The sequence below is a fragment of the Bradysia coprophila genome, unplaced genomic scaffold, assembly GCF_014529535.1.
Source record: "Bradysia coprophila strain Holo2 unplaced genomic scaffold, BU_Bcop_v1 contig_232, whole genome shotgun sequence".
In the NCBI taxonomy this organism is placed as follows: Eukaryota; Metazoa; Arthropoda; class Insecta; order Diptera; family Sciaridae; genus Bradysia; species Bradysia coprophila.
The window spans coordinates 6,523,709-6,551,014 of NW_023503493.1; the positions used below are offsets into that span (position 1 = coordinate 6,523,709).

The following is a 27,306-nucleotide window of genomic DNA, read 5'->3' on the forward strand; positions in this document are numbered from 1 at the left end:
CTTACAAGTTTAACGCTTAAATGTCCGGAGATATCTTCGAAAAACCGTAAAGCACTTATTGGGCCACAGCTCGGGAGGGGTCGATCCAAAATCACTCATCTTCGAACTTAGCCTGTCTTTTGACATTACCAAACGGGAAAAAAAAGAATTTTCAAAATCGGATGCGTTTTACTCAAGTTATCGTGCAGACAGACAGACGGACAGACAGACATTTTTTTTCTCGCGGATTTGGCATCTCTAGACAACCACAATAGGTTTCCCCTTACTCAGGGAGTCCAATTCGACGTGTTACGGACGTATGCGTAAACCTATAAGACCCCAGTACTTCGTACGGGTCTAAACACATGAATGTTATGCAACCCTCACACTTGTCAAAATCGACTGAATCACAATAAAGTCCTTCAGTTGTTGAGTGCTACACTTTCTTCGGTAATATTTGATGCCTATCGCATAGTATCGCTGAGAGGATATATCGCAACAAAATCATTAAATCTATTACTTCATTTGTGAAAAGTATCTAGTGTTTGATACTAATCTATTACTTCAATATTTTCATCATATACATCACCAGCCATAGCTAATCTCTTATCATTGTCGTTCTCGACAGTAGATGCACTAGTCATTTGCCTTCAAAATTAATTTAGTGCAATTCGAGGAAAATTTGCCTCGAGTTTGTGAAAATATCAAATCCCAATTGAATGTCTATTTTTTGACCGTTAATTCGGGTCAACTCGCGACTCAGAGATGATTAGTTCTAGAGGCAAAGCTCTCAAACGAAATGATTTCTTTATCGTTATTTTTGAACGGAAGCTTTTATTAAGAAAACATTTGTTGAATGTCTGTTTGTAAGCCATTGAGTTTTTAAAACGTTTTTAGGAAAATTCAGTCGAATCGAAAAACTCTCCTTAGGAAACTTAGGATTTCCTCTCCAAGCAACAGACCAAACCGACGTCTAAGCGCATTAGCTTTAATGTGCAATTATCGCTTTTTCCGTCACTTACATTTAACCTCAGATGTCACCCTTGCTTACCATTCATCAAATGAGGATATGATATTCATCTTCATAAAAAAAATTAACTTCCACGAGAATTATACCAAGAAATGTTATTAACCTTGTAACAAAATCTTATGTCTGTGTACGTACTTCATTGTCGTTTTAAATCCCAAAGAATTATCTAATAAATCTATGAGTTGGATATTTAAATTGGTTATGATTGCAGTCAGTACTTTTTTCGAATGAGTAGAATGTTTGTATTGAATGGAGAGTCGGGCGGCTAACGTTTATGTAAACTAATTTTTATCTTCGTTGGATGGATCTCTATATGTTACGAACAATTAACTCCTGAAGGCTATGTCCTTCGTAGATCCAAATAGTCGGAATGAATGCTATCCCATGTGGCATTTCGAGGGAAGTTTTTTTAGAAACAACTTTTTTGCGACATGCTTCCAGTTCTTTGAATATTAGTGGCACTTTTATGCTAATTTTGACAAATTAATGATTCCATTTTTGCTAAGGCAGACAATCAACGGTTAAACAAGACATAGGGACGTAAAAGCAGTTGAAGTTCAAATTTTTTATTTTATTTCACTGCAAACATTTATATACAACGCCCTCTTTCGACGGTTTTTCCTTTCATCCACAAAGTTTTCTTGCGTTACGTATTTCTGGCCAGCGGACTCGGGCCGTGTGGCAATTTCTTTTGTAACAATATTGATGGTGGTATCGACGGATTGTTTCGCTCCGGTGATGTGTTTGCTAAACGTATACTAGATCGGTGTACAGTCGGCTTTAGTGCGACCGTTGTCGTATATTGTGGTGGAGGATAGTGTGGTAGTAGCGATAAGTGACGAGAAAAGGACGATGGATTTGGAGTTGATTGAGTGGAAATTTTCCGCATGTGCTCCTTGTTATCAGAGCTGGAGAAAACGGTTGTGTAGCCGGGTATTGGACGAAGGGAACCACGTCTACTATTAACCATTTGGCTTAGATGACTTTTCATCTTTGGTGAAGCATTTACCGGTCCATTTTCGTAGACAGCCGATGTGTGAACCACTTCCAATGCCCGAATTAGGTCTGCAATTGAAGTATTTTCTAACAATTCTGACTTTGTTCCGTGTATGGGCGCATCCAGAATCGAAATTATGCTGTCTCTGCCCCTTGAAGTGGACGATATGTATTCACGCGGCAAACTGATGATGGAATCCCGTTTCGCATTCCTTTTTTCCGTTTCTGAAAAGACAACCGAATTTCGTTTGCTCTGTTCTGAAAGTAATCGAACGCGTGGCTTCTTGAGCATTCGATTCAGCGCTTCTTTGTTGACAACATTTTGTAAATCTTTGTTATCCTCATCGTCTGGAATGTGCAAACTAACTGAACGATTGAAAACGTTCGGCCGTGACGAAACAGTCGCGTCTGTTGTTGCTCTGATTTCATTCGAATTTCTTCCGTTCCAGGTCAATTGATTAAAATTACTTAAACTACTCGCACGGGATGCATGCAGCTCAGCATCGCACCGATGCAATGACCAAGCGGAATAACTTTTTTCCGACGATAAAATTTGAGAATCCGAAAATCCGTTTATACCCATTTCCGAGCCACTCCGATCAATTTCATCTTGTTGTCGAATACTGCCCAATGCTGACACCACCTTTGTTATCAAATCGTCCTCGCCACGGCTGTTTGTCGAATTTCGGAATGTTTTTTGACGATCGATGTGGTACAGGTCACTGTCGGATTGCGTTTTATGCAAATTCGTCGAACCCATTCGTAAACTAATTGGCGTTGAGTCAGGGGCTAATGAATATGATCTACCGAGCACTGACCGTCCGGTGTTTTTGTAATGGTACAACGAAAGATCGGGACAGGACGAGGATCGCGGTAAAAATATACTTTGTCTTTTGGAGGAAACATCGTTGTAAACGGGCTGTAAAGGATATTAAGGTCAGTTTCAATTTCGACAATATCCACTTTCAATATGCTTCGCTGCGCTCACCTTAACTTTCAACAAGTTAACTTCGTTAAGAAGACGTCGCAAAAAGTTCAAATCTTTGGAGACTTCTTGTCGCACAAGATGTTCAGTTGCTTTGATATTCTGGGAAATTTTATGTTCCCATTTAGCCACTCGTTTAGATTTCATTGCTCTGTAAATACAATGCAACGGTGAGTCATTTTTATGTGAAATTTATCCGATTTTTGGCTTCTTCGTACTTGGCAACAAAATTTATTAACATCAACACGTATCCCAAACCGGCAATGTTCCAAAAAATTATGAAAATTTCATATGCTAAAAAGTACAGATGAAATTCTCGTTCCTAAATCATTTGAGTTTTTAAATAGAAATTTGTAGTTGCTAGTCGGAAGGGATATTCTCGAAGTAATATCTACCTGATGAGATTGAAATGTCGGCACCAGATCTCCATATCCAACTGTAATTAAGAAACAGAGAGTTCATTACTTTCACACTTAGACAGAATTACATTTTATTTGATCATGTAGGTCGAGCCCTATTTCCCTTATTCAATATTCGATGAAAAATCGATTTTAAAAATGTGTTGGCCGAAAGTGAGTCCCTCAGTTTTACTATTCTTTAACTGACATCTGTTAATGTTATCAGCGGTGACGGGTATTCAGCTATCAATAGTTATTCACAAAATAGAAAGAACGATCAGCGAAAAATGAAGGGATCCATCATGCATCAAATCCCTTGCCTCCTTCCATTTCTTTGCATGAACCCATGTCAAGCTAATCATTTCATTTGGTAAAATGAATTCGAGCGATTCCCGAAGGGCCTTTTGAAGTTTTTCAAGGATGTTTGTGAGTTCTGGGCTTTTTACAAATGAAGTGTACGCCCCGAAGTAACTCAGGTGTTCATTAAAAATGTTGAACGTCCACAAAATATTCTGAAATATTGACACCAGCAATTAACATCAAAAGAGACAATTTTCCGACGTGTGTGATGTCATCTGTGTTATCGACAGAGGGATTCTTTTGAATTTCGACTGACCGAAATCGGCACTATTTATTCCGATACTTTTTTATATATGCCTAGTTAGGCCTTGGTACCTAGGCCCCAAAACCAGTCTCAGATATTTCTGATCATCCATACCTCGCTGGTTGTAAGTGGCCAAAAGTCGAAAAGTGAGGTTTCGTAATCCGGATTTCAGTTCCGTATGGTGGTAAGGACAGGGTCGTGTATGGGTTCGTTGGAAAGTTGAGGTCAAGTACTCCTGGGGCAAATATTAACTTCAAAAAATTTGATGATAAACGGCCGAAAATATGACTTCCGGAAAATTATTTATGTGACGTTAAAGTCAGATCCGGTGCTTGAGAGTGCTTTGCTCGTCTTCATCTCGAAATACAACCTTTCCACACGCCTCAACAAAAAATGTCCCAGCGAGACAGTAATGTACTATTACATGCTTTTGATTTCCTTAGGGTCGAAAATGGCTTATAATATTTCTAGGAGAAACAGGAGAATCTGTTTGGGAAATCACAGCATGCAATAGTATTTTACGTGACTAGGGATAAAAAGATGAAAAGTAGAGTTTTCGTGTGAATTTTGTTGATCAGAGGCGAAGCCGAGGTCAATAAACACACGAAAACGAGACTTTTCACTTTTATCCCGAGTTATGTAATGGATTTTACATGCTGAGGGCGTCGAAAGACGTGCGTCAAACATGAAAAGTATGGCCTCGTACCACCAAACTTCACACGAAAACTCGACTTTTCATCTTTTTATCCCTTGTCATGCATACAGCTATTCCTTACCTGTACTCAAGGTGACAAATGAGTAGTATACCGATCGTACGTAATCCCATTCTTCAAAATAAGAGAAGAGAATTGCCGGCACGAATATGAAAATGACCAGCCCTGGTGTAAGATACATGCAAATTTTCCCAGCGAATCCGACAGCGGGAGGAACATAATTCTTAGTGTTTGCATGTTTGTATTCCATGTACTGCTTGTGGAGTCTAACGTACTGGGAAATAGATTTATCTCAATCTTATAAGCAGACAACTACTTTTCTTACTGTTGCAGCGAAAAAATGCGCCACACTAGCGATGAAAAAGCAACTTATTGGTATGCCAAACAGAGCGTAGAAACACAAAATTATTCTTCCTAGTGAGGTTGACGGTGAGATGTTGCCATAGCCTGAATTCAGAAGAAAATCACTTTTAAAGTTGGTTGTGAATTGAGAAAAAATGTGTTGACCGCACCAACTGTTGTGCAGGTGGTGAACGAAAAGTAGAAGGCATGGAAAAAGTTCCAAACGTACGGATCCACATGTTCGTCGAGGGTATGATTGGTTACTTTGCGGCCACAGTAATCAGATACCTGATCGAGGATTTTGTTTTGTAACTCGATGTCGTTCGGAGATGTGTACGTGGTCAGAAGATCTAGGAAAGTAAATATTTTAAAATCGCAAAGATTAAAACTTGTTGTAAATAAAGTGGAACCAACTACACCTACGCCGCGCGTCGTAATCATTTAGCGACACAAATCTAAACAAAAAAGGTGATTAGCCAATTTGGGTCAAGTTTATGTTTTTTGTGTTGTTATCATTTGCCAAATATTGGAATTAATGAAATTTATTGTTACGGGGAAGCAATCATTCATGCTACAATGAGTTATTGCTTATGAGTCGACTTAGCAATGATAAGTGAGATATAGCTACTAGTAGAGCTCTCCGGATCACTGAAGAAAGTTACCTCATAAAAGATAGGGTTCAAAGGTCATAACTGTAATTGGCTTAGAAGAATTGGTAAGAAAAGACTTTAAAAAATTGGAAAATATTATTGAAGCTTTTCGATGCGCTTGAAAAACTGAGTGAGAGTTGCGAAAAAGTGTAATTTTTGTTTCGAGGCGTAGAGTCTATAATGTACAATATTCAAAGTTTAAGACACGCAAACTTGTTCCTCATTTTTAGGAAGGAAGATCTGTGTTGGAAGATCATTAACCCAGACTACCCAACTGATAAATCTAAATTATGGATTGTCAACCGTAATTGAATAGAAAATGACGGGGGAAAATGCCTTTTTGAGTAAATGTTCGGTAATACCATTAAAGGCCTTTAAATTTAAATTTTAAGTTATCTCTTCACGCTTCCTTTCCATTGATAAGAGCGAGAAGTCCGAAGACCAGTTAATTATAACTTGTCTTGCTGGACTTGTTCTGGCATTTTTCCGTATATTATTTTGACAAATCCCACAAGGCAAGTTGAAATAACTTGGTCCTAATTATAAACTGACAAAAGAGTTTCGAACAACTCACCTGTAGCAGGTATATTTGTCTCCAGGTAATCTATATTATCTGCCGCAGCTGTATTTTTTGTAACAGCTGTGGCAGCTGTTGTAGATTACCTGGAGACAAAGTTAGGGGCCGTTCATAAATTACGTAACGCTAGAGGGGGGAGGGGGGGGTATGAGGCAAGCGTTACGGTTCTAACAAAATTGGGTCAAACTTGACCCTTTTAGCGTTACAGACCCGGGGGGGGGGTCTGAAAAATGTTGATTTTTGCGTTACGTAATTTATGAACGGCCCCTTACCTGCAACAGCTGAGTTTTTCGAAACTTTTTTGTCAGTTTATTTCCTTCTCTCTATCATAACAGTCCATGATAATCACGGCGATTTAACGCTGCGTTAGACGTTACATTTTGATTCTTTTTTGGTCCACTTCCGGTGGGAAACAATTCACCGTTACGTAAATCGCACACTCCTAAACGCGTAAGATCCCAATTATTTTCACACAACCACTGGAAGCGTTAATCATTCTCACAAATTGACCTGCTGTTTTGCTTGCTTGTAAACTTGTAGACTAATTTACAAATTGAAAGACTAACAAAGAAAATTTTTTTAATTATTATGTCAACTGGAAACGCGTTAAAATGTTGTTCATTAGTAGCACGAAATCTGAAGATATGAGTCATGCCTCACATCGATCGCTGTCGATTATATAAAAATATCGACGTCATGGTCAGAGAAGTTATGATCAGAATCTGCTTTGGAAACGTAGACTCGTAAAAATTAAAACTTTTCCGCCAAGAAGTGCACAATATGAGAGATTGTTCCACCCATGCAAGCCTACCGTTCATGTCGATTCTTTCCTGCAATTGAGCTGCTCTGCGTTCCGTTTCCAAATTATGTTCAATTGTGTAAAAGATGGACGCTCCCAGGAACACATACATGGCGTAAAAAGCAAACATTGCCAGCCATTGGCGCAACGACATTCGTATGTAATACTCCATATTCTTCCTAAACTTGTTATTCTTCAACAAAACACAGGAAATGTGATCCAACAGAGTCCAGTCTTTATGCTACAAAACACTTTGGATGTTCGACTGCGATGCCCTCACATACGAACTTATTCCCACTAATCACACCATACGGATTTTCCAATGATAACACTGATGATATTCAAACCATTGTCTAATTTCACGACTTTCGATCAACACTTTTGAACATTATTATTATCAGAGTAACCGTGTGTCTCATCGAGTTCGAACCGCCAAGTCAATACTCAAACTGTTCAGCGAATGATTTATGGCTGAGACAAAGTAGTAATTAAAGATGTATCACAGAAAGTGGAAATTAGCGGTCCGCTAAAATAGTTCACGTGTTGGTGCCATGTCCATTTCTCGATCTAACGTATCTGCTAAGACAAAAATCTTAAAGGAAACAACAATCGAAGCAAAATATCTTAATGCATAATTGACCTGGTCAATCACGGACAGACCCGTTGAGTAGAGACTGTAAACGTATAACGTCGTGTGATTTGTATGAGCCTTTAAAAGCGATGGCTTAATGGTTGCTTGCCAATGTAAGGAGATATTGTCATCGTTGGTGTAGAGGAATCTCGAGCTGTTCTTGGACCATTAACTCAACATGTTCAACATGTTCCTTGTAGCAAATTGTGATCAATGGACATGTGAAAGTAATAATTGCAGTCTGACCAATCTTTCCACATTCTGATCCGTACGGATCTTTAAAGCTTACGGGTCTCTCGAACCATTTTATTTTATCGACTCCAACACAAGTAGCAAGATCAAGTTGATGAAAAATAACAAATCAATAAGCTGGGTCCCCTTTGTACAAGTCGAGCCGAAAGTAAAAAATCTGGTTTTGATCAATTAGGAAGATTTGTTAAGCAAATTATTATTTCTGTTGTTTCAAATGTAACACATTTCGATTAGGTTGTGATCATGAAAATTAAACGAAACTCACACAATCATTGCACTGTTAGTCGTCTGCTCGGACGTTTCGACTTTTCATTCATTTTTCAAATTGAAGGCACATGCACTTCCAAATAGCGCGATAGAGATTAATAAATTGGTTGCACATAAAGATCACAGATTAAGTTAAAATCGAAGTTAATTAAAGTTGTGACTGAGTGTTTATTAGCATCATAAAATGTAATCGTTGTACACACTTGTCCACTTGAGTTCATAATTATAAGTCGTCCATTGATTTTTGATTTAATTCGTTTAACACCGAACTACTGCTAAATGTGTATTTTGTTACATCAGCAACAGCGGTATTATCGGTTTATTTAAAGGAGAAAATTTTCTGTTGAAAAACCAGGTCGTGATTTCCGAATAATTTTTGAATTTGGTTTTTGTTTCATCAAAGCATAATCTGATTGAGTTGGTCAGTATATGAGTACGAGTGTGATACACAAATGTGTCGAAAAAATTAAATTACTTGCAGTACTCAGTTATATGGTTGGCTTTATTACAACATCACAACTATGCGGAGGTTTCACTAGTTTTGGGAATTCCTTATTTTTGATTATTTGTGTTGACAAACAAAATTGATGAGACGCGGCAGATGAGACCCGCACGCACACTCATTTTCATATTATACTATGGCCAACACTCGTAGCAAACCCAATTTCTAACGAAAATTTAAATTTAATTTCAAAAGATTCAAATGGTACCGAGAGAAGGCATATAAAAATATCAAACTTGTTTCAGCTGTTTTCGTTCACTCGGTATAAGGGGCGTACGTACCATATTAATGAATGCATGTATCAGCTGATCGAAACAGCTGAAACAAGTTTTCATATTTTACAGGTAGATGTTACGCATTTTATGTAATTAGCTGTAGAAATTGCCTGAGAGTACAGTACAAAACTATCGGTGCTGCTGGTTCATAAACAAACAAACAGTAATTTTACGAGCATCTTCTAATTGTAATAAATCCAACCGTAAATATAGTAACTTCCACTTAACATTCTACAATTCAATTTCGTTGAACTAAGTAACCTCAATCAGGGTCGAACTGGCTTCCCAAAAACCCATCGGACGTTAAATCACAAACACTTGTAAAATGTAGTTCAGTCAAACAAAAAATTATGGCAAGTTCGGCCCTGTTCAATAAAGCCGAGTCAAAATGCACCAAAAACGTTTCGACTACAATAAGGGCCTATTTTAGCGGAATTAAACTCCCGAAAATTCCCTTATTTTTCCGTCTATAACAATAATACAATTGCCTTCCGTTGGCCTTTTAGTTGTCTTTTTATTTGGTTCAAAAACAGGAAATTTTAGGAATTTTCGGGAATTTAATTCCCTAAAATAGACCCATGACAACAAGTCCTATGTCAAAATGACCTATTATGGATGATTATGGATGCTGATAAATCAATTGTTCTTATATTTATTCATCATACCGAGAGTAGATCACCTTCATTTAGACCATCTCCAGAATAACTCAGAACCACCTTCGAAAATCAATCAAAATTTTGACTTAGCCACTGCTAATGCACGTGTAACGATAAAGTTGTTGTAGCCTCACATCATTTTTTCCGGAAAGAATTTTACGATTATTGTTACCTTGTCTATATCGTTCTTCAATCACATTTTCCTTACCTGTCCCAATACGTTTCATAGTAGAGATTGAACAACGTTCTCTTGGAAAAAATTCTACGATTCACAGTACAGCAAAGTCCTAAGACCAGCACAACGTACGGTCCAAAAACAATGCAAATAAATGAAATATTTGCGAGATTCCGGGAAATTTGTGCAATTAAAATTAAAATTTGAGACAATATTAGCGTAGATGATTTGCTTCAAAAATTTGTATAAATGAACATTTACGAATGCTGGTAATAAAGAATTTTGTTGCTGTTTAAGTTGTGTACCTTGGATCAATTGTTTATGACTAAATGAATCGATTTAATAGTGTTCTGCCTATTTTACTGTGAGGGATTTTTTTTCATAACCATCCTACCATAATTGGAGGATTTTTTTATATGTGCCTAAAATGGTATTTGTCCATTAATAGTCCAGGTGCTTGTGTCAGAAAAAGTTGCTCCGCTCGCCTTGCAACTTTTGTATTTTTTTGACATCGCATGTTGTTTGTGGTGAAAAAGTATAGAACTAAGTTTTTTTCCGGAAAATTGAAACTCGATTTTCCGGCCGGAAAAGCCATTTATATGAAAAAATCAAAAGTCAAATATCTCCAGAAGGAATGAGTCTTTTTCAATAATCTTTTTTTTCTGAAGAGGGTCATCCTATGCCGACATTTTGTTGAAAAACTTTTTTTGGGTGAGTCCAGATGGTTCCTAAAAAGTGTCCCGAGAAATTTCTCAACTTTGTGGACTGATAACTTGGCCAATTCTTATTCCGTTTTGATGAGTAAAAGTGATTTTGAAAGGCATAAGTAAACTCGATTTTTCAACGATTTTTCATGAAATATAGCGAAAAATGGGATGGAAGTTCGTTGAATATCTAGGTGCTAGAACTAGGAAGATGCAGTTATCAACTTCTGATGTGAAGAGTGCCCAACACAAAGGAACTGACCTCTAACGATCTCAATAATTGCATTTGATGATAGGAAAACAAAAAAAGTCTAGTGAAACTCGTTGAATCTCTGAGTTCTAGAACCAGGAAGAGATACTTATCAATTACCGGTATGAGAAATGATGCCTACGTAATTGCACTTTAAAAATGTCGAGTTTTGATTTTTAAATTGTCACAATAATACCTAAAACTTAAATTTGGAGGTAGGTGGGAGTAATGGCGCATATCTTAGGAACTACGAATCGGTTCAAGCTCCACTGGACAGATTTCGAAAGAGTTTACTTATACCTTTCTTAATCATATTTACTCATCAAACTATACTAAGAATTGGCCAAGTTATCAGTCCACAAAGTTGAGGAATTTTCCAGGACACTTTTGGGGAAAGTACCGATACCAACGCCATCTGGAATCACCAAAAAAAAGTTGTTCCACAAAATGTCGGCATAGGATGACCCTCTTCAGAAATAAAAAAATAATTGAAAAAGACTCATTCCTTCTGGAGATATTTGACTTTTAATTTTTTCATATAAATGGCTTTTCAGGCCAGAAAATCGATTTTCCATTTTCCTAAAAAAATTTAGTTCTATACTTTTTCACCGCAAACAACATGCGATATCAAAAAAATTCAAAAGTTGCAAGGCGAGCGGAATGACACATGCAACCGTACTATAAAGGTAAAATCGCTTTCAAAAAATTTCCTCGGCACTTGTAGGGCAAATGGGAGGTGATCTAAAACGTCTCAATCCGAAAACATGTACTTTTCTTATAGAATTATCTCCAGGTACATGAAACGTAAAATGTCGTGATATGTGTCATTAGAAAGGTAATTACATGTTCTTTCGGTCGGATTTTTGTTTAAAATTCATTTGTGCCACCGAGAATTGAAATACGACTCTTTTCAGCACTCATTTTAGTGTTGTAAAGTGACTTATTTCAGCATCCGTTTGATGGGATATTTCAACACTCAAAGCAGTGTTGTTATGGAATTTGTATGAGTTATTACAGCATTCGTTTTAGAAAATGCAAAGCAATGTGATCGATCAAATTTGAAGAGTGATTGTTTACCATGAAAATTATGATTTTTTGGGCATTTGTCTATTTCAATTCTCGGTTGGCACAAAGCATGATGTGTTACACGTATTGTAATGAGATTTTTTCAGCACACGACCCAAAACTTGGGTCTAGTGCTGAAAAAATCAACATTACAATACTTGTAACACAACATACTATTACGCTTAGAGATGAGCAGTTGAAAAAATTGGTAGAATGTTTCAGGGAACTTCTAGCATTTTCTCTAAATCCGAAATGCAAAGAAAACATCCAAAAACTATTTTCGTTAATCACTACTGATGGTCTCAGCTTTGAAATAAAACCAAACATGCATGGGATACGGGATGTAGCTTTGAAGTGTAAATTTGAAACTCAATTCCTTCACTCGAATAATTTCGTGCACCCGGAAAGACTCACAATGTGAGCAAGTAGAGTATACTCTGTGTGTTCACTACAGAGGGTATCAGGGCCTACTTTTTAGAAACTTTTAGAGAAAATCGAGAAATTCAAGAAACTTTGAGAAATTCAAGAAACTTCGGTAAATTCAAGAAATTTCGAGAAATATTTCTTGAATTTCTCAAAGTTTCTTGAATTTCTCGAATTAGAGAAATTTCAAGAAATTCAAGAAAATTCAAGAAATTCGAGAAACTTCGAGAAATTCAAGAAATTTCAAGAAACTAATTTCTCGAGTTTCTTGAAGTTTCTCGAATTTCTCGAATTCGAGAAATTTTAAGAAATTCGAGAAAATTCGAGAAATTTCAAGAAATTCAGGAAATAAGTTTCTAAAAAGTAGACCCTGGAGGGTATATATCTCTGATAACGGAGACAAACTTTGCCCAAAACTGAGCTGAGTGTCAGTATTCGTAATAGAATCTGTCACTTCAGTTTTATCAAACGCTTTGATTATTATAAGAATAGATAGATGATTAACCTCAACGATTAATTTGGTTGTCGTTGTCGGTAACAGATGAGTATTTATGCGTTTTATGCCATAATGATTATGGCATAATTTATCGTGTAAATCTTACCTTTTCGGATTAAACTTCATCAATCTGCTTCGTTGTATGATACAACTTGTATCGCTTTCTCTCATTGTCAAGACGCATCCAGCATCAGATAAAACAACTTTGTAATTAAAAGCTCTCAACATGTGCCATCAGGAATCATATGTCCTTATGGATTTATTTACAAAAACTAATTGCTACGTATGCCACACACAAACTTACATTCAAGGTCAAGGGCTAAAAAAAAAACTGTTAAATAAATTACGTTCCCATTTCTGTTAATCAAATATCCCATTCACTTTTCACACATCACTTCGAATCGGCTCTTTTCCTTTCGGACTTTTCGTTCAGTTCCGTTAAACTACTGTGTTCCGCCCGGGACGCATGTAACTGAGCTGGACGCCACATTATATTTCTAGTCGCTGCGCCAGGCAACTGAAGACGATTAGCGGATGGTGTTGTCACAGTCTGTGGCTGTGTTTGCTGTGCTCCCTGTTTGGCATATCTACCGCTACCTTGTGATGGAGTATGTCTAGCCAATGGACTAGGACGCAACGAAAGTTTCCGTTGAAGCATGGAAGATGCTTGTACTGATGGTGTGGGTGATGGTGCTTGACCTGGTGGTATTGATAGATTTGTTGGGCGAACACTGAACCGTCTAGTCATTGGTTTCGGTGTGGCTGAATATGGTGGAGGATTAACTGGACGTAAAGACGCCATTGATGATCTTCTGTCAGTTGAAACAGACTCTGGACTGAGGAACAATGATTTTCTACGCGAGGTGTTTTGAGTTGCAAAAACTGTAGTGTAACCGGGAACAGGACGAAGGGAACCTCGACGGTTATTGTTCGGTACTTGCAAATGAGAGAGATTCGGAGGTGATGGAGGTGTGACAGTTCCGACTTTTCTTTTAGGAACCTCTCCGTATCCTAGCAAAGAACTTTCGGTTGTAATGTTTGCCTTGGTATGAATCACTTCCAAGGCACGAATCAGATCTGCAATGGTGGTTTTCTCCAACAACTCTGAATTGTCAGCATTTTGTGGTTGCTCCAAAATCGAAAAGACACTGTTGCGACCTCTGGCAGTTGCCGCTAAATATTGTCGAGGCAAACTGATTCGAGATTCTCTGCCTCGCGATGTTCTCTCCAAATAGATTTGTGGATTGGGATCTTGAGTAGCTCCCACCGCGACTGAATGTCGTTTGCCATTTTGTCCCATTACTCTGGCTTTGAATGGATTTATTTTGCTAATAAATGATCTGTTTCTAGCTTCAGTCGGCACCTGCAGTGTGTCTGGAATGTTTAAGGTAACCGAACGGTTGTTCGAATCAGATTTGGTTGTAAATATTTCCGGAATCGAAAATTTCTTTTTGCTGCGTTTCATGTACTCCTTCATCTGCTGGTCGTTGTTTCCATTCCATGTCGATTCGTAAGAATCATTGAAACTATCGATTTGTGGCACACGGAAATCTGAAGCAGCCCGTTTCCTTATCGGTGGATTAGTGTAACTACCATCCGACTGAGACAGAGACCATCCCGACCATGTCCTTTCACTAGCCAATATTTGAGAATCCGTAAATCCCTGCATCCCTCCGTCGATACCAAGTTCCAACACACTTTGTCCATCCTCATCCGATGGCCGGATGCTTCCCAATGCATTCACTACTCTTGACAATAGATCACCAGTCTTGTGAGTAGCGTCTGCACCTTCAAAAGTTTTCTTTTTATCGATACGACTAAGATCTCCTTCGGATTGGACACGGCATAGTGTAAGTGAACTGATCGTCGATGAGTCAAGTGGTTGAGCATAATTCTCGGAATAGGCACGTTTTCGTGAAACTCGTGGCGAATCTTCACGGTACAAGGTCAAGTCTGGACAAGATGACGATCGATGTAGCGAATTGAATGCAGCTCTTTCCGCTGAGTCTGTATAGACCGGCTAATGGAAAAATTCTTTAGTATGCGTGGCGTGAAAGCAGAAAGGGAAGCACAGTAAAACTAAGACGAGATAGAACTTACCTTGACTTTCATTAGGTTGACTTCGTTCAAAATCCGTCGTAAAAAGCTCACATCCTTTGTGACTCCGCTCCATATTCGACTTTGTGTTGCCTTTAAATTCTCCGATAACTGGTGCTCTAATCGGGCTATTCGTTTACTTTGCAAGCCTCTGACAAAGAAGAAAAATGAATTTCAATGTTCCAATCTACCGAGGCGCTTTACTCACTTTGCAATGAAACCAATGATCATAATGAAATAACCGAGTCCTAGGAGATTCCAAAAAATTATGAAAATCTGGTAGAACACAAAGTAGACTCCAAATTCCCTTGACTGACCATTCTGGAATGTTGGAACGCTGTGAAACGAATACCGTTAACTGATACCCTGTCTATTATACGGGAATGTGCAAAGATTTAGCTTACTAATCACCAAATCCGATCGTTGTGAGTGTCACGAATGAGTAATAAACGGATGTGATGTACGGCCATTGTTCAAAGTACGTAAACAGACAAGCCGGTAGGAAGATAAAGAATGCTATGCCGGGAACAAGGAACAACATTATTCTCCCGATCATGCCGAATTGCCGTGGCACATAGTTTTTGGTCGTCGCATATTTATAGTCTTTGTATCGGTTGTAGATTCCTATAAACTAATTCGAATTTCGATTTAAAAGGTGCAACATCCCCATCCCCATTTCCATTGCACTTACAGTTTTGCCGAACAGGTCTCCCAAATAAGCTAAAAGAAAACCGTTCACCGGCAGTCCAACGAGTGCATAAAATATGACAATAATCTGACCGAGTGAATCGTGTGGCGAGATGTTTCCATAGCCAACGGTTGAACACAGTGTCAACGCAAACCAAAACGAATGGTAGATTGTCCATTGATAATCATCGGGAAATTCGTCCAGAGTGTAATTGGTCACCGGCCGACCGCAATAATCGGATACTACACCGAGCACTTGGTTTTGGTTGTCTTCGTCATCGGGAGACACATATCGTACCAGTAGCTCTGTAAGAAATTCATGATGTCATGTAAATATGATTGACGATTGCTGCTAATAATATTTTTCGCGATAACAGCGGAGTTTGCTCGTTATCAATGTTTGATATTTTAATTGAATTCGATAAATAATCAATTAGCAGATGTAAGACGCAATGAATAGGAACAGTAAGGTATCAGAGGAAGCTTAAATCGGATTATAAGATAAAATTTAATGAAACATTAACCCATCGAATAGTCGTGTCGCGATAATTTTTATCGAACGAAAAACACTTTCGAGATTTGTCCGAGAAATTTTAAAGAAAGAAAAGATCGATGCATGAAGGACTGTTGGGAGTGTGACGGTTTATAGAATCTAATTTTGCTTGACAACAGATCGAAATTGTAACAATTTTTGCAGGACTTATTTTCATCTTTGATACTAATGAGCAAAGTCAGAGAGATTAACATCTTCCATACGCTTTCAACAGCATTACCATTGCGGCGTTTTACAGACGTCTAGTTGAAGTGTGTATCTAGAAGCAATTAAAGTACAGAACAGGTATGGTATTTCTGCAGTAGTTTGACATAAATTATGAGTGTGTTCAAGATGAATCGGTTAAATTGACCATAACCAGTCTCTAATTTCATTACCAGAAGTCTCTATCGCGTCTGTACATTACATTCTAGTACTTCATTTGGTGTAATTAATTTCGACCACGGCAGAGTTAAATTAAACCTGTACTCTGCCGTGGTTTCGACTGACTAAATTAAAATCTTTTACTTCGAATATTTTACCATTTGTTTTGCTTCATAAACGTACACACTTTGACTTTTTTCACATCTCGCATGTTGGAGCTATTGATAAAAAACGATTTTTGCGACAGCTCCGGAGAAAATGTTTCTAAGGGTTTTGTCAGCCCAACAAAAAATTTTCGAGAAAAAAATTGTTCCACAAAACTCTCAGAATGGAACGACGATTCGTTTGAACTATAGCTCGTTTGGATCGCCGTCGGCTTGAATCCAGATTCAATATAAGCTGTTCGAAGTTTTGGCGAATTGACTCTTAATATGTTCACAATCTTCACAATTCTATGAAGAAACATCAAATATATCTCAGTCACGGTGGGGTTGAACAAAATTTAAATAGAGTCGCGACACCACCTCTGATTTTTTTTAATATTTTTATTGAGGGACTCGAGTACTATAAGGAACCACATTCAGTTCGAAAAATTTTCCAGCCGTTTCGGAGAACCGGCACTCATGGCCGTGCGGGACCGACGAGTCAATTTGAATACAGATTGTTATAAGAGTTAATTGTAGTTTGTAAAGGATTCCACATAAAATTTGTATAACAAATGAAACTCGAGATTTTTTGTAGTATTTCATTCTTGTTGCGAGTGCGTGCCTAACAAAAATTCAGATTTTCATTCGCTCAACGAAATTCTTGTGGAGTAAATTACAAGCCACAACAACTCCCAAATTAAAAACCATGATGAATATATAACCAATCAATCATGTCGAATATCACTTTTCTGTTGCTGTTTGGGTTTGAAGAATGTTCTCTTCGGCAAAATTGAATGTTCGTGTGAACCTCCGTTGGTTGGTTGAATGTTATTAGTACAGTACTTCCATGCTTCCAAATTTATATTTTGACGAGTCAGAGTATGTTATTAACACTTGTCAAAATATAAATTTAGAAGCACACCCGAAATGCTGTTAAGTGTTTTAGCAATGTGAATGCAGATTTTGTATGGTTGAGCGAGCAGCGCCAACATAAAGAGTAATAATACCTCACGTACGTGGATCCAAAATTTTTATTTTGACGAGTGGGGACGGTCTTCCTACTTGTCAAAATAAAAAATTGGACATACGTACGTACTGTGCTTTACGTGATAAATCAAAGTAATTTGATATTTCATATGAGCAAACCGCCAATTACATTGCCGTAACACGTAAACTGATTAAATGGGTGGCAAAGGCATTATCCCAATTAATACAATCTGTTACTTCTATAAGTAGATATTTTCATGGAAAAGTCTTTTACTTCGTTTGTTTTAGGTTCTGAAATTTTCCCTATATGAGATCAGACACAGAACTAATTCGTATTTTTATCATCGCTGTCGATCACAGATGACATCGCTGTTTCTATGTTTGTTTACCGAAGGAAAATGAATTAACAGTTCAAGGGGCTCGCTTGCTCTGACTACGGTCTTGTTGGAATTTCCTTCTTTCTCCACTCGGTAATCAAATAACTATTTTGTCTCCGCTCTCTTTTTTCTTTAAAAGAAGAGTGACGAAATAAACATTATTTGTCATGGATATTCGATGTAACGTGTGATATAATAGCATACACCAATACCCTCTCTAGCAAACAAACTTCCTTTTAACGCTATCAATTTACCACCTTATTCCAACTACATTCTTTAACGAATCCAATTTAATTTTTGAATATTTACCATTGACTTCAATTCGCTCGTCAAGCTGATATGCTCGCCTCTCCGCTTCTAAACCATGCTCAATGTGATAGAATATACTGGCCCCGAATATCAAGTACGACACATAAAAGCACAACAATGCCAACCATTGTTTCGGTGACATTTTTGTTTTTAATTTGATATCAAACTAGCAATTAAATCCAAATTTTTTGTCAATAAATTTGGTTTTTAAAATGTTTTCAACCTTTAACTGATAAAATGCAAAATGAAATTGCAACGAAAGTAATTAATTGGTTGTCGATTTGAGAAAAGGTTAAATAATTTAGTGTCACTTCACGATCACTTTAAAACAATTGCAGCAACGACACGTTTATGTTCAATCGAAAAACGTTAATTGTAAAAGAGTTTTTATCATCGAATCATGTCTGTTTCACAATTCACTGATTTACTGCAAATTAGGCCTGTAGAAAATTAATGCATTTTGTGGTTGCAAATCATAATCAGGCTGCGGCGCGTTATTACAATTGTTATACAATTTGTCGATGATAAACTTTTCTCACGTTTTGTTTATAAAATAATCATTCAGCTTCGTGCATAGTGTTCATGCGTAACAATTAACAACTTTTGGATTTAAATCGAAATCACTTGTTTCGGGTAAGTCTAACTGCAGCAACAAAAGTCGTAGTTTTTCCACAAACGAAAACGTTTTGAAGATATTTTTCGTCATATCCATAGTCACATTTGTTAAACGTTTCCTATAAAATTTTCAAATCAATTTAAATGTCGCGGTCGTGCTTAAGGTTTTCAACATTTTTATTTTTATTTAATTAAAGCAAGACACCCCCTTAAACACTAAATTGAGACTCCCAAACTTTTTGATTTTTTTTTCAATAAATCTCCAACGATCGCTGTAAATTTGATAAGGTAAAACATTAGCAACAACTTAACCGGCGCGTGTATTTCGTGGAAATGTTCTAACTTTGAGAATGGGATAATGTTAACGTTCTCTGCAGTCTTCACCGATCACACATTTTGGATAGAATATGCTGACACAGAGTATCGTCTACAATTTCTTTGTGTTGTAATTGAACAATTGAAAACAATTTTTGTTTTAATGAAAACGGAATCTAATTACAGTAACTAACGAGGTGGAATAAATGGCGCATTTATTTGCTCTCTGTGTGTGTAAATATCACTCATTTTTCTTGAAATTTTTAATTAAGATTTGTATGAACGTAACAGAGATCCACTTTTCCTAATTGCTCAGCAATTATATATTACAACAACAACGTTGTTGTGGCTCAACGTTTGCTATAGTTGTTTGTTTTGCAGTGTTCCACGGAAGAAGTGCGTGTGATTGCATGATCCATGATAGTGTTGAAGTGTTTTCCTTGTTTGTGCCATCAGTATGGTAACTGAAGTTGAGGGTAAACATTGATTTGGAATGATAGGATTAAGCAGACGGCTTGAACATTGAGTGGCTCACTTTCAGCTGTCTAGTGCATATAGCACTTGGATCTGTTCTTTACCGTTATATTGTCGTAAATAGACAGAAACTGTGTCAGTCGAGTCGACTGAGTCGATCCACCTCTGGCCTCGATAAATTGATTAAATCGAAACCATGGAGTGTTGCGATGGGAATTTCAGTTCCTCAAAGATGTTCAGTGTAGGCGTTTCACTTTATGTGGGCATAGTTGCAATTACAGAAACACTTTTTACTGAACGCGAAAATATTGCGGTAGGACCTCGGATGCAAACAATGTTACGGTTTTTGCGAAATATAGATTTAGATTTTGAAAAGCGCTGCAGTTATCTTTAAAATTTAACAGACAGCAAGCACATCACTGGTATCACCTGTCACAGACGGCAAGCATATTAACAGTTTTACTATACAAACTATTACTTCATTTGATCGAAAATTTACAGAGATGATTTCCGAAATCTTGTACTTCATTTGTTTTGAACATGCTTTTTGCTATTTAAGACCTCATCAGTCAGAGCTTGTCGTTTATTCTTGCTGTAGTTGTCGATAACAGATGACAGCCGTCTGTAACAGGTTAATTTTCATCAGAAATAAAAAAGGAAAATCGTGGAAGTGAAAAACTTTAAGACCACAACAAACGAGAAGTCGAATGTATGAACTCGACGTTAATTTTTAATTTCACTCTTGTAGGTTTGCTGATGTGAACGAGGCTTAAGGAATTTGTCTAAAAATGTGGGCGTCAAAAATTATCCTAAAAAAGACGTCATTTTGTGCCGTCCATCACTAAAATTGAGTAAATTTCAGCTGAAATCAAGCAGCTGAAAGACGAAAACCTAAGTCGACGTTTGTCACTGATACTTAGTAGTTGCATGTGCGTCACAACGTAGTTCTTAGCACGATTTCTGACCTAGGACAAGAAAAATTTCTCTAAAAAAAACTGCACTTTGGGTAATACCAAAGCACTGTTGGTAATACACGTAAAATATTGAATTTTTTCCCAAAATTGTAATAAACTCACGGAAGACTGTTTTTAATTCTCATATTGTTGTATCCACTCAACACGACAATGAGCGAACGAATAAAATTTTATCGACCAATGTGATGTCATACTACACTTTTGGAAGTATTCTATTTAGTCGATGATATAAACATTCTCCCTTTCAAAAATTTTTCTAGTAAAAATCTAACGGCACCTCTAACTGCACCTTTAATTTCTATTTTTTTTTCGTCTCTCTTCGGAGCTTTCATTGAGATACAATCTTTTATCAGTATAACAATGAAATGGTTTTGTCCAAGTACTTAACAAGGTGAGTGGAAAATGAATTTAAGAGAATGCATTACAGCCAGCCACTTATGGAAACTTTTGGGTGGGCATAAAATTTACTAATTTTAGCGCCCTGGCCGAACAATTTAGTAGTATCGTCTTCGCAATTTACAGTGTTTACATAACGTTGTATTTCCACAAATATTTTGAACAAAGAAAATCCGCATTCCGAGACGTTCGCGGGAAATTTCCGAACTAATTTTTAATTTTAACAATTTGAAAGACTAGAGTAACACTTTTATAGCTACCACATTGACCGCGATTTTTACATTAATTTACCAGAAATACAAATTTAAAAAAAAATGAAAACCATAAGCAAACTCCGAATTTTGTTAACTTTTTTTTTTGCTTGACCGTATAACCATCCGACGTACACATCAATTGCAAATAAATCGGAACAAAAAATATATTTTTTTTTTATGTTTTCTCGACGAAATCAGTTCAGTAACTGACCGATTTAATTGTGTATGACCAGCTAAGTGAACGATTAGCAAAATCACGTACAATATCAATTTTGTCACTTAGACACTTTACCTTGTTCAAGCTTTAGTTTTGCCGATATGATACACAATTTTTATTTTTTATTTTTTTTTATTTACCTTTTTCATAATATATTTATAACTCAAATTGTATACTTATTGTCATGTGTCTGTACGTACTCATATATGCCAATATGCCATCATGTAGCCGAGAGACGTTTGCTATTATTGTATTACTTACTTACTGATACTTTTACCCATACACCAATAAAACTCATTTCGAAAAGATATACTTGAAATCGGTAATATCTTGAATAAACTTTGAGACAGAAAATCACTTCCACTGATTTATGATTAGGATATATCTCGGTCGCTATCAATAATAAGCGTTTTGTTGGAAAAAGCACACGAATGGAAAAATAAAATTATCTTCAAGTGTGATTTGTCCGGCTTGCGATCGAAGGGGTATGATAATTCGTTACTTTTTAATATTTTTTGAGAAGCATTTGAACTGAATCCTACGAAGACTTGACAGCAAGAAAAAGAATCGATCGGAGGAAAAAGAAAGTTCCTCAGCAGAATGAATTTTCATTCTACCAAATAATCGAAATTAAAAGCTTGACCAGCAGCTCATACAATCCTGAGAACAGAGAAGTATTTTCCTTCCATTCCTTCCACAAAATTATTAAGAAAGAAAGATTTTCCGATCGAATTCTCTTTTCTTTTTCTGCGATCACATTAAACGACATATTTTGCCATGATTTTTTGTTTATGAAATGTCAGGTTTTCCCGAACGATATAGCCTGCGGGAAAAATAGTATATTTCGTACCTAGGACTAAAAGTCTTTTTTAGCGTATGATAAGTTTCCAGACAGAGCCGAAGTCGAGGTCTGGAATCTAATACGCTAAAAAAGACTTAGTCCATGGTACGAATAGTATTTTTCATATTGGGCGGAGTAAAAGTGCGACGAAGTCGCACTTTTCGGGTCCTAGGTATGAAAAAGTATATTACTTTACAAAGAAAGGAATTTGATATTTCGTATCGAGCGCTCGGACACTTTTACTCATCGTGATACGAAATATCAAATTATTTCCCGAGTGTAGTATGACGTTTTCCTTTACGAAGAAGGGAAAGACTTTTCCCTAGGGACGGAAAGTCCATTTTCATGCTTCGGGGCCGAAAATGATGGCAATTTTTCGAATTTTCTCGGGTTTCCGGCCCTCTGCATGAAAACTTACATGTGCACCTGTTTGGGACGGTTGATTTAAGGCACTTTCGCTTGTAAGCCTCACTTCGTTCGGCCTACAATCCGCGAAATTGCCTAAAATCAATCGTCCAAAACAGGTACACAAATAACCATTTCCCCTCCTAGTAAAGGAATAGTATATTTCGTATCACGGACTAAAAGTCTTTTTTAGCGTGTGAGAGGTTCTGTATGGAATGGAATACGCTAAAAAAGACTTTTAGTCCGTGGTACGAATAATATTTTTCACTGTTCATTTGATCACGCATCACATCCAAATTCTTGCCATGAATGTAGATTAGAGTGTCGTCTGCAAACAAGTTTATATGTTTATGTGTTTATGTGTTTTGTCTATTTCAGTTGTCCAGTGCACAAAACGTTGTTTGTACCTCGACAGGAAATGGATTTTTTCAGCACACGTCCAATACGTCAAGGCTTGATTAACTTGTGCCCTTTTTTTCTCTTTTTATAGCTGAACACAGAACGCTTCAACAAAGTACGCCTCAACGAAGTACACTTCAACATATTACTAATACCATACATACTTATCACAAAACGGACGGCGATAAATCTCTGATTCAGTGAGAACGTTTCGAAAAAACTTACCCGAATATCGATATTTTATTCGCTGGTAAATTTACGAGCAGACCTTTGACTTTGTTTGTGTGTAAAATTGTGGTGACAGCTCTGGATTAAAATGAATAGTCACATTTTCGTGTGATTGTTGAGCGGTTGATCCGAGCCACACACATAAACTCGACTTGAGTTCTTTGGGTAAAGTTATTAAGAATCCCAATTGCAAACGTCACTTATGAAGACTAACATTCCCCTCGCTGAAGACTACAAGAATGAAATAGAAAATAATTAGCATACGTGCCAGAAAATGTTTGCATTTAGATGATCTTAGTGCAAATTCAGAGGAATTGGAGATCGACGGAAAATCGACATGAATTGTGGCACTATAAAAAATCTGTAAAATTTCATACAAAATACTATTCTATTTCGCAGCTGTTACTCTAAGCACGTTTGCACAATCAATCTGACAAATAACAACAAATAACAGCAAATGTCTAAGAGATCAACGCACTTCAAGCAAAAGAGCTAATATTGACAGCTGCCAAATATACAGTCTTTAACATTTCAAATAACTCACTGTCAAATGTTCCTGAGAATTTCATTGTGTCATTGCGAATTCACAATGACATTCTTTGAAAAAAATGACAGTGAGACATTTGAAATGTTAAAGCCTGTAGTGCTATTTTGTAAGAAAAGAATTGTCCGAATTTTTTTTACGGTGCCAGAGTTTGTTCGATACACTGTCCAGTAACCAGTTTCAGTACCCCTATTATAAGTACCACTCATGCTTGAAGTGCGTTGAAGAGATGAATAACGGTGGCACCTTGCAATTCATTTCGTGCAAGCTGGAAATACTCGCAACACGATATTCACTTTTTGGCCGAGGCATCAAGAGAAAAGTTGTTTATGTTGCAAATTAAGTGGAATGTACCGATACCAAATCTGTTACTTTTCATCTGTATTCGAACAAAATCTTTCGCTTCGTTTTTTTAAACATACATTTTGCTATATAAGACATCTGGTGCTCAATCAGGGGCGCCGACTTCTAAGGACAAGCGAGGCTCGGGCACCACTACTCGAATGATGAGCACCACTACATCTTTCCAGTTTTACTTGAAAGAGCACCACTACTCCCAGATTCGCTTGTTGTATGAGCACCACTACTCCCAAACACAAGTCGGCGTCCCTTGCTCATCGTTTATTTCTGCCGTCGTTTTCGCTAACAGACGTTTTATCTATAAATTTTGTCATTCGAACTACGAAAGCTGTAAATTTCGGTTTCCGACCAAGATGCGAGAAAAATTCTGTTATTTTGTCCTTAGACATGAAAATAAGAGTACTTCGAACAAAATTGAACCGAACCGTGCGCCAGTGCTCTGATCATCGAAGTTAATACTTTTTCATGTTAGCGATGCGAAAATCCTTATTTTCTCCACTATGAAGCGTTGTGAAAATGGCGTTTTGTTGTTATTCTGAGATGCGCCATTTTAGGTGAGAAAATAATCATTTTCTCCCATAAAATGGCTTTTCGCAAAACGTAAGCATGAAAAACGTTGTGTTCACCTCGGGGTGAAATAGGAAACAACCTGAGCTCTTGGTGAAATTTCCTATTTTTTCCCCTTGGTTAACAAGTAATTATTTCCAACTATTAATTGCATTTTGTTGTTACTTTCGTCACTTGTGATCCAAATTACTACTGGGTTTCAGATATGCGAGATACATCTTCCTTCAAATACATCGGTTCCTTCAACGATATTCCTTCTGAGATCAGCGCTTTGGATTCACATTGTCAGTATAGCCACAAAAACCATATAAAGACAAAGGATGTTAGTCATATGTAGGTATGTGGACTCGGATGGGTGGTGTCTTAAAAGTAACATGACAAAGAAATCCACCCACCAACAGTTACTGCGCAAGATCATAAAACAGCCAATTGTTGCAATCGTTGTGAATATTGATTCTGTTAGTTTGGCTATAAATTACCAGATAAAAATGTCACGAAATAAATGTGTGAACGCTGAGTATAACGGTGCATCGTCAACACCATCAAATTATGGTTCTAAATTATAATTCCGAACATTTTGCATAATGTACCAAAATGTTTGAAAATCTTGAATAATGCAAGCCGAACTTGAATTAATTTTGCATTCCTGCCAGCGCAAACAATATGATTGTACAAAAAGCTATATATGCATAATATAATACCCAATCTCTCACTCTGTCTGAGGTCACAGAAAACAGTATCATCGTCAAAATTTATTAGCCTTTTGATTCGAATTGACAATAAGCGAGCAAATGATCTATTTAGATGAGGTAATTTAAAGGTTAATATCAGTACAGTATGGCGAACATTTTCGTATTATAATCCAGTGACCATGTGCATTTACAATACGTGAATGAGTAAACTTGGCTGTTGATTCGGTCATTCGATAGCTTTAGATATAAATCTCTCACATTTAAGTATGAATTCAGACTCGGTATTTATTTGCAATCCGCAATTTCATTTCAGTTGTGGAAACTTTTTCTGAATTTTATTTTAAAATTTATTTTAACGGCAGACAGTCGATCTGTTGAATGTTAACGTGACTCTTTTGTTGAAAATTAAATTAATTTCCTCCAATTCGGAAAATAAGGTAGGGCAAATCATAACAATAATCTTCTGATGTATGTGACAAAAACTGAATACACAGCAACGGCAAGCATAGATTTTATTTACAGAACGGACATGACATTGAAATTATTTAACATTTCGTTTAACAAAAAATTAGATCGATTTGCTGGTGGATATGGATGTGATGATGTATAACGTTAGAGAATTCAGTTGATTGAATAAACGTTTTTGTTGAGATGTTTGATTTTATCACAATGGTGTCAAATTCCTTATGACAACAGAAAGTTCTTTCATGAAATGTCGTTAATGAGCCATGCTTTCCAGAACAGCAGACATTTTTCAAAAATACAGTATATTTTAGGAGATATTCGACTTTGAAGGTTTTCATATGAATGGCTTTTCCGACCGGAAAAATTATTTTTCATTTTCCAGAAAAAACTTTTCTTCCACAACTTTTCGTAACATTGGAACAAAGTAAAATCTTACACAACTTAAGGAGCACGGAGCCCTTCTTTACGACATAAGGACCTGGACTAATCATCTGTTATCGATAACGAATACAGTAATAAAACAAAATCCAACTAATGCGGTATTTATAGCATATGTTCAAAACAACTGAAGTAAAAGATTTGAAGTAAATCTCATAAGCATACTTAGATCAAAATGAAGTAATAGATCCAATAGTAAAATTTCTGATATGCTTGATCTTTGCTTGAATGGTTAAATGAAATCTGTTAGATGCATTCTGTCAGTAATTTAGCAGTCAGGTGAAACCATATGAGGTTTCATGTTGGCCTGAAAAATTGTGTGACGGTTTCTAGTTACGCCTGACCTGTCAGGTTTTTCAAAAGTCAGATTTTTATTTAAAAGTCTGAGCCTGAACGAAATCAAATCAGCAATTTTTAGTAGCAGGTCATAGGTACCATTGACCTGTTGATCAGAGTCTTACATTTTTTCACGAAATGTGTGCCTCGATGAAAAGAGACATAGTGTAGACGAAGGGGGTAGGGAACATTTTCATAGGAATACTTACAACCAAAAAGTCGTTGGGTTTACACTCAAAAGTCTTCCTTTTTAGGCTGATTTAATTCAGGAAGAGGTGAAAGAATGATTCAAATATTTTTGGTTGTAAAAGCTTCGTTAGAAACTAATAAGAACATTATGGACCTAATGTGCCTATGTGTAATAATGTCAGTAGATTATTAACCTGTTACAGACAGCAAGCATATGACCAGTTACTATTGCATCCATCGATCAAAGGGTTTTTATTCGGTTGATTTCAAATCTTGTACTTCAATTTTTTAACATTCTTTTTTACTAAG

The 27,306-nt window shown here is 36.8% G+C and overlaps 2 protein-coding genes across 5 annotated transcripts; both read right to left on the reverse strand.

Moving 5' to 3' along the window:
* Positions 1 to 1,586: 1,586 nt before the first annotated feature.
* LOC119076028 (open rectifier potassium channel protein 1-like) lies at positions 1,587 to 7,687 on the reverse strand. Its single transcript, XM_037182646.1, has 8 exons — positions 7,086 to 7,687; positions 5,218 to 5,397; positions 5,031 to 5,152; positions 4,769 to 4,979; positions 3,386 to 3,426; positions 3,209 to 3,312; positions 2,994 to 3,141; positions 1,587 to 2,924 (listed from the first exon to the last, which is right to left on the reverse strand). The coding sequence occupies exons 1-8, from the start codon at positions 7,243 to 7,245 to the stop codon at positions 1,656 to 1,658; spliced, it is 2,235 nt and encodes a 744-aa protein (XP_037038541.1). The 5' UTR covers positions 7,246 to 7,687; the 3' UTR covers positions 1,587 to 1,655.
* Positions 7,688 to 12,998: 5,311 nt separating this feature from the next.
* Positions 12,999 to 21,524, reverse strand: LOC119076024 (open rectifier potassium channel protein 1-like). Of its 4 annotated transcripts, none has more exons than XM_037182628.1 (7): positions 21,354 to 21,524; positions 18,289 to 19,022; positions 15,558 to 15,859; positions 15,271 to 15,497; positions 15,075 to 15,203; positions 14,870 to 15,017; positions 12,999 to 14,789 (listed from the first exon to the last, which is right to left on the reverse strand). In XM_037182628.1, the coding sequence occupies exons 2-7, from the start codon at positions 18,428 to 18,430 to the stop codon at positions 13,161 to 13,163; spliced, it is 2,577 nt and encodes an 858-aa protein (XP_037038523.1). In that variant the 5' UTR covers positions 18,431 to 19,022; positions 21,354 to 21,524; the 3' UTR covers positions 12,999 to 13,160. The 4 variants fall into 4 exon arrangements, with proteins under 4 accessions (XP_037038523.1, XP_037038524.1, XP_037038526.1 ...); XM_037182629.1 differs by having other exon boundaries at positions 21,385 to 21,501; XM_037182631.1 differs by having other exon boundaries at positions 21,449 to 21,498.
* Positions 21,525 to 27,306: the final 5,782 nt, after the last annotated feature.